The 8137-nt window shown below is 44.0% G+C and overlaps 1 protein-coding gene across 2 annotated transcripts in view; it reads right to left on the bottom strand.

The window, feature by feature from the left end:
* selenol (selenoprotein L) overlaps positions 1-341 on the bottom strand; it is a 24139-nt gene extending 23798 nt beyond the window's left edge. Inside the window, exon 1 of one of the 2 annotated variants that reach the window (XM_043680896.1) lies at positions 167-341. In XM_043680896.1, coding sequence (XP_043536831.1) covers positions 167-314 — 148 coding nt within the window. In that variant the 5' untranslated portion in view covers positions 315-341. The remainder of the gene's footprint in view (positions 1-166) is intronic. The other variant, XM_043680888.1, reaches the window with a different exon arrangement.
* Between the last annotated feature and the right edge of the window lie 7796 nt (positions 342-8137).

Raw genomic sequence — 8137 nt, 5'->3', positions numbered from 1 at the left:
GATTTGGGGGAAGGGAGAAGCTGGGATTTGGGGGAGGGGGTGAGGTTGGGATTTGGGGAGGGGAGTGAGGTTGGGATTTGGGGGAGGGGTAAGCATGGTGCCTGCAGACTCTGCCGAGTGTAACGTGAAGTACCAAGGGTCCCATGCTCCAACCCCGGTCTCTCACCGACAGCTGCTGCTCCTCCTCCTCCGCAACTGTCCGCCTTGGCCCCGGCCAGGATCGCCCTGCCGGCCCGGGACAGCTCGCTCAGGGCCCGCAGCAGCTGCTCTTCCGCGGTGCCCGGCTCCAGCTCCGGCTCCAGCTCCATCTCCATCAGTGCCAGGCTGCACCTTTCTCTGGGAGAGGAGGCGGGATCTGTTTCTCTGTAACTTTATTCACTCTGTTTCCCTCCTGGTGGCAGTTAAGTGTATAATGTTGGTTCCGCTTTATTTCCCCTCCCCCTTTTCCTGCAAGTTTATTTTCTGTTACATTTTCTGTTACAGCCCAGATGAGACAACCCCCTGCTTTTTGGGGGTTGGTCCAATGCAGTGGTCGAGGGGTTGATCCCCAGGTCAAAGCTTGCTTGCTTTGTGATGCTGGGAAGGATAAATCGAATTGAACATAGAGGTCCATTCGGGCCATCGAATCTGTACCAGCATCTTGAATATTTAACATCAACAGGGGATGATGCGGTTTTCAAAGGTGCTATATCAATGCAGATGTTTACTGTCTGTACTTTCCTAGTTCTATTTTGGTCGAGTATTCCTTTTCAGAAGTTCTGTTAAGATCCTCATCTCCTTCAAGTTCTGTTGCCAGTTACCTTCCTTATCTGGTGCCTGATACTACAATAGTGAGATTGCGGGGATATTTTATTCTCACTCAAAAGATACATTATTCATAAAATTTGTAAGAAAAAAAGTAACGAAAGCATTTCAATTTGAATCTTTTGGAATGTGTGAAATGAGATGGATTACAAGACTAAAGCAGTTTGCAGTCTAGTGTCAAGGTCAGCGTTTGGCAGTAGTATAGTAGTCTTGAGTTCTCATTCCACTTTAGTGCTGTTCTGGCCAACTGATAAACACTACCAAACGATGTTTACTGTAGACATTTCCCAAAATGTGTGATGTAATAAATTTTTGTCCTGTAAGACTGGTAATAATTGCCATGTTATAATAATTAGTTGAAAATGCAAGTTTAGAGAATTACTGTGGTGAGTAAATTCCTACCAATTAGTTTACGGTTTAAATGTGAATTGAATAGTACCCTGTCGAGATCAACATTGCTAGATATTTCTATTTCCACTAAGCATACTTAAATTCTCATTGCCATTCCATGGCATAATTTTTGTTATTACTTAAAATGTTCCAAATATCTAAGATTTGATTGACAGTTCTGTCAAAGTATAGTTAAGATATTTCAGTTAAGTCCTTGCACGCTGAATGACAATTAGGTGTTTAGAAATTAATGCACCCTTTGGGGTGAACATTTGTTTACCTGGGGAGAAGTCTCACCTTTTCTTGAGAAACTCAAGAAAAACATGGATGCAGTATAGTTGTCTGTCAAGTGACAGAAGTGAAGTAGAAGTGCCAGTGTTGGACTGGGGTGGATAGAATGAAACCTCACACAAGACCAGGTTATAGTTCAACAGGTTTATTTGAAAGTACAAGCTTTCAGAGCGTTGCTCCTTCATCAGGTAGCTAATGACAGAAAATAATTTGGGTGTCAAAATGAGAAGTTCACACCTTTCCAAAAAATATTTCATATATTTCATGAATAATAGAGGTGTCCAGAAAAGTCAAATGGGAGATGGATTCAGGAAAATGCCAGCACCGTTGGTTCAATTCCTGGGAAAGACTTGGGCCTTCACTGTGCCCAATCCATTAACATTGGATTAATGTTGAAATGTAGCTAATGTCATTACATACTGTATATACTCATGTATAGGTCGACCTCATGTATAAACAGACTCCTTATTTTTTGCCCCAAAATCCAGGATTTTTCATATCCAGGTACCTCGTGTATAAGTTAACCCCAGTTTTTTAGGGGTCCCTACTTGACCATATATGCAGCCTTTCAGGGCATGATTTGCATATTTTTGATTCAAATACAATACCTGCATTGTAACAACCACCTATGGTACCTTATGGCAGCCCTCGACCTTGTCTTCCAGCTGTTTCCTCAGTTTTTTTGGAACATAGAACATTACAGTGCAGTACAGGCCCTTTGGCCCCTGATGGTTCCACAGGTCGGCGCAACAATCTGAAGTCCATCTAACCTACACTATTCCATTCTCGTCCATATGCCTATCCAATGACCATTTAAATGCCCTTAAAGTTGATGAGTCTACTACTGTTGCAGGCAGTGCGTTCCACATACTTAATACTCTCTGAGTAAAGAAACTACCTCTAGCATCTGTCCTATATCTATCACCCCTCAATTTAAAGCTATGTCCCCTCGTTCTAGCTATCGCTTTCCAAGGAAAAAGGCTCACACTATCCAACCTATCTAACCCTCTGATTATCTTATATGTCTCAATAAAGTCACCTCTCAACCTTATCTGTAACAAAAACAGTCTCAAGACCCTCAGCCTTTCCTCGTAAGACCTTCCCTCCATACCAGGCAACATCCTGGTAAATCTCCGCTGAACTGTCTCCAAAGCTTCCACATCCTTCCTATAATGTGGTGACCAGAACTGTATGCAATAGTCCAAATGTGGCCACACCAGAGTTTTGTACAGCTGCAGCATGATCTCATGGCTCCGAAACTCAATCCCTCTACCAATAAAAGCTAACACACCGTATGCCTTCTTAACAACCCTATCAACCTGGGTGGCAACTTTCAAGGATCTATGTACCTGAACACCGAGATCTCCCTGCTCATCTACACTACCAAGAATCTTACCATTAGCCCTATACTCTTTATTTCTGTTACTTCTTCCAAAGTGAATCACCTCACATTTTTCCGCATTAAACTCCATTTGTCACCTCTCAGCCCTGCTCTGCAGCTTATCTCTGTCCCTCTGTAACCTCCATCATTCTTCATCACTATCCACAATCCTACACACCTCAGTGTCATCTACAAATTTACTAAACCACCCTTCTATGACCTCATCCAGGTCATTTATAAAAGTGACGTACAACAGTGGATCTAAATCAGATCCTTGCGGTACCCCACTAGTAACTGAACTCCAGGATGAATATTTCTCATCAACCATCACCTTCTTTCAGCTAGTCAATTTCTGATCCAAACCGCTAAATCGTCTTCAATCCCATGCCTCCGTATTTTGTGCAATAGCCTACCTTGGAGAACCTTATCAAATGCCTTACTGAAATCCATATACACCACATCAACTGCTTTAGCCTCATTCACCTGTTTGGTCACCTTCTGAAAGAACTCAAGGTTTTGTGAGGGATGACCTAGCCTTCACAAAACCATGTTGACTATTCCTAATCAATTTATTCCTTTCTAAATTATTATAAATCCAACTCTTATAACTCTTTCCAACACTTTACCCACAACCAAAATAAGGCTCACAGGTCTATAATTACCAGGGTTGTCTCTAATCCCCTTCTTGACCAAGGGAACAGCATTTGCTATCCTCCAGTCTCCTGGCACTATTCCTGTAGAATGACGACATAAAGATCAAAGCCAAAAGCTCGACAATCTCCTCCCTGACTTCCCAGAGAATCCTAGGATAAATACCATCTGGCCCAGGGGTTTTATCTATTTTTACACTTTGCAGGATTGCTAACACCTCCTCCTTATCTACCTTAATCCCATCTAGTCTAGTAGCCTGCATCTCAGTATTCTCCTCAAACACATTGTCTTTTTCTAGTGTGAATACTGACGAAATGTATTCATTTAGCACTTCCCCTATCTCCTTTGACTCCACACACAACCTCCCACTACTATGCTTGATTGGCCCTAATGTTACTCTAGTCATTCTTTTTTTCTTGATATACTTATAGAAAACCTGAGGGTTTTCCTTGATCCTATCCGAACTATATTATTCCCTGTCAATGTTTGGAAAGTTAAAGTCCTCCATAACAACTACCCTGTCAGTCTCGCACCTATCGAGGAGGATCATCTTTGCTATCCTTTCCTCTACATCTCTGGAACTATTTGGAGGCCTGTAGAAAATTCCTAACAGGGTAACCTCTCCTTTCCTGTTTCTAATCTCAGCCCATACTATGAGTCCTCAATCATCCTTTTTGCAACTGTAATATTATCCTTGACTAATGTGAAGATGGCTGCAAGACTTAGATTAGGGAGGTCTGGAATATGCAACCAGGTGGACTTAAAAAGGAAAAAGGCTTAACAGTTTGGGATATGTTCAGATCACAGAGTGAAAAGTGTTATCAGTGAACTTCGAACTAATAAAACTGACATTGCAATAATTCCTGGAGGCCTTACGAGCATGGTGCAGCCACTGGATGTTAGCATCAATAAAACTTTTAAAGACTTAGTACATAAAAAAATGGGACACTTGGATGCAAGAAGGGGGAGAAAAGCTTCACAAAGGGTGGCGACATGTGTGCTCCATTACTTGTAACTGTATGTGAGTGGATTGTTGAGTTCTGGAAGGAGATAAAAACTGAAATTATTGTGAAAGCCTTCAAAAAATGTAGAATTATTTATGGTGAGATGGGAGAGATGACACATCACTTGATGATGCCCTTGAGAGTGTAGATGAAGATGATCCATATGAAGATGATCAGATGACTGGAATGAATTATTTGGAGCTGCAACTGTTGAGGACAGTGAATTTAAAGGATTTAATGGACTTTTGCATGTACCAGTAACTTTTGTTTAAAGCTGCTATCCCATAATATTTGTGATATACAGTGAGAAGAGCTTTTTTGATGTAAAATGTTTCATGCTGTCCTTTCAAATAAAATACTATCAGTTTTATTTTACTGCTCCTTGTTTTTATTTCATGAACTGTGTGTTGCTGGTGTGTGTATTAACTTTTGTACATACTGATATGTGTAGACCTACACGCACTTTCCAGTACTACCATAGCAGGCAGAATGGAGACAGTTATTTTGTGCATAGATATTTAATAAAGGCCATAACTATTTTTCCTTTTGTTGTTTACAATTTTATATAGAGACCTGGCTCTTGTTTGTCCATTTTTTGACTCATGCCAAGCATGAATTTCAACCCCTCAAAGTATACCTCATGTATAAGCTGACCACCCAATTTCAGCTCAAAAATGGTCTTCAAAACTCATCTTATACATGAATATATATGGTAAATAAATTCAGCAATACAATTTAATTTTATATTGCACTTTGACCTAAAACACACCCCAAAGCGTTTCACAGGAGCTTTATTGAATAAAATAAGACAGTGAGCTATGTAAGAAAACATCAGGGCAGCACAGTGGCTCAGTGGTTAGCACTGCAGCCTCATAGCATCAGGGTCCCAGGTTCGGTTCCAGCCTTGGACGACTGTCTGTGTGGAGTTTGCACGTATTCCCTGTGTTTGCGTGGGTTTCCTCCAGGTGCTCCGGTTTCCCCCCACAGTCCAAAGATGTGCAGGTTAGGTGAGTTAGCCATGCAAAATTGCCTATAGTGGAACGTAGCGCTAAACGCGTTAATCATAGGGAAATGGGTCTGGGTGGGTTACTCTTCAGAGGGTTGGTGTGGACTTGTTGGGCTGTAGGGAATCTAATCTAATCATGATCAAAATCTTGGTTAAAGAAATGGATTTTAAAGAATGCCTTAAGATAGGAAACTATGTATTCCAGAACTTGAGCTTTGATTCTATTACTCCACCGTAGTTGTGCTGCCCTCAGCTGCCCAGACCCGTAAGAAGCATTGACATTTCAGAAGGCTATGGGAATGGATCCCACTTCCTCCAGACCAAAGGGGTAGCCATGGGCACCTGTATGGGCCCCAGCTATGCCTGTCTCTTTGTTGGCTACGTAGAACAATCCATCTTCTGTAATTACACCAGCACTACTTCCCATCTCTTCCTCTGCTACATTGATGACTGCATTGGCGCCAACTCGTGAGGAGGTTGAGCAATTCATCAACTTCACCAACACATTCCAACCTTATCTTAAATTTACCTGGACCATCTCTGACACCTTCCTCCCCTTCCTGGACCTCTCCATCTCCATGAATGACGACCGACTTGACACCGACATTTTTTACAAACCCACCGACTCCCACAGCTACCTGGATTACACCTCTTCCCACCCTACCTCCTGCAAAAATGCCATCCCCATTCTCAATTCCTCCGCCTCCGCCGTATCTGCTCCCAGGAGGACCAGTTCCACCACAGAACACACCAGATGGCCTCCTTCTTCAGAGACGACAATTTCCATTCCCACGTGGTTAAAGATGCACTCCAACGCATTTCGTCCACATCCCACATCTCCGCCCTCAGACCCCACCCCTCCAACCGTAACATGGACAGAACCCCCCTGGTGCTCACCTTCCACCCTAACAACCGTTGCATAAACCAAATCATCCGCCGACATTTCCATCACCTCCAAACGGACCCCACCACCAGGGATATATTTCCCTCCCCACCCCTTTCCACCTTCCACAAAGACCGTTCCCTCCGTGACTACCTGGGTCAGGTCCACGCCCCTCAACAACCCACCCTCCCGTCCTGGCACCTTCCCCTGCCACCGCAGGAGTTGCAAACTCTGCGCCCACACCTCCATCCAAGGCCTCAAAGGAGTCTTCCACATCCATCAAAGTTTTACCTGCACATCCACCAATATCATTTATTGTATCTGTTGCTCCCATTGCAGTCCCCTCTACACTGGGGAGACTGGACGTCTCCTAGCAGAATGCTTTAGGGAACATCTCTGGGACACCCACACCAATCAACCACACTGCCCTGTGGCCCAACATTTCAACTCCCCCTCCCACTCTGCCGAGGACATGGAGGTCCTGGGCCTCCTTCACCGCCGTTCCCTCACCACCTGACGCCTGGAGGAAGAACGCCTCATCTTCCGCCTCGGAACACTTCAACCCCAGGGCATCAATGTGGACTTCACCAGTTTCCTCATTTCCCCTTCCCCCACCTCACCCCAGCTCCAAACTTCCAGCTCAGCACTGTCCCCATGACTTGTCTTACCTGCCTATCTTCCTTTCCACCTATCCACTCCCTGACCTATCACCTTCATCCCCTCCCTCACTCACCTTTTGTACTCTGTGCTACTTTCTCCCCATCCCCACCCTCCTCTCATTTATCTCTCCACCCTTCAGGCACTCTGCCTGTATTTCTGATGAAGGGCTTTTGCCCAAAACGTCGATTTTCCTGCTCCTCGAATGCTGCCTGAACTGATGTGCTTTTCCAGCACCACTCTAATCGAAACTCTGGTTTTCAGCATCTGCAGTCATTGTTTTTACAAAGGTAGGGAATAGCCAGGCCATAGAGGGACTTGCAAAAAAGATGTGAATTTTAAAATCAAAACTTTCCTTGAGCTGGAGTCGATGTTTGTCATTAAACAGGAAGTCATTAGTGAAAAAGGATTTGGTGCAAGTGTGTCCTGTCTTTTGTGTACATGAATACCTGGGCTATTGTCAGATGGATGCCATTGTTGTCGCTACTGGATAAGCTTGGCCAGTGAGGTGGCAAGTTCTGGAGTTAAATCTTCAGTACTATTGCTGCAACGTTGTCAGGGCCCATAGCCTTTGCAGTATCCAGTGTCTTAACTGTTTCTTGACATCACATGGAGTGAATCAAGTTGGCTGAAGACTGGCATGTGTGATGCTGTGGACCACTGGAGGAGGCTTCAATGAATCATCCACTTGGTACTTCTGGCTGAAGATTGTTGTGAAGGCTTCAGCCTTATCTTTTGCACTTGATGTGCTGTGCTCTTCCATCATTTAGGATGAGGATATTTGTAGAGCCTCCTTCTCCAGTGAGTTGTTTAATTGTCCACCACTATGAAGCCTGGATATGGCAGGACTGCAGAACTTTGATCTGGTTGTGGGATCACTTAGCTCTGTCCATCACTTAGATTTAGATTACCTACAGTGTGGAAACAGGCCCTTTGGCCCAACAAGTCCACACCGACCCACCGAAGCGCAACCCACCCATACCCCTACATTTACCCCTTACCTAATACTACGGGCAATTTAGCATGGCCAATTCACCTGACCTGCACATCTTTGGACTGTGGGAGGAAAC

The sequence above is a fragment of the Chiloscyllium plagiosum genome, chromosome 3, assembly GCF_004010195.1.
Source record: "Chiloscyllium plagiosum isolate BGI_BamShark_2017 chromosome 3, ASM401019v2, whole genome shotgun sequence".
Classification (NCBI taxonomy): Eukaryota; Metazoa; Chordata; class Chondrichthyes; order Orectolobiformes; family Hemiscylliidae; genus Chiloscyllium; species Chiloscyllium plagiosum.
This window is presented reverse-complemented; position numbering and strand designations above follow the sequence as displayed.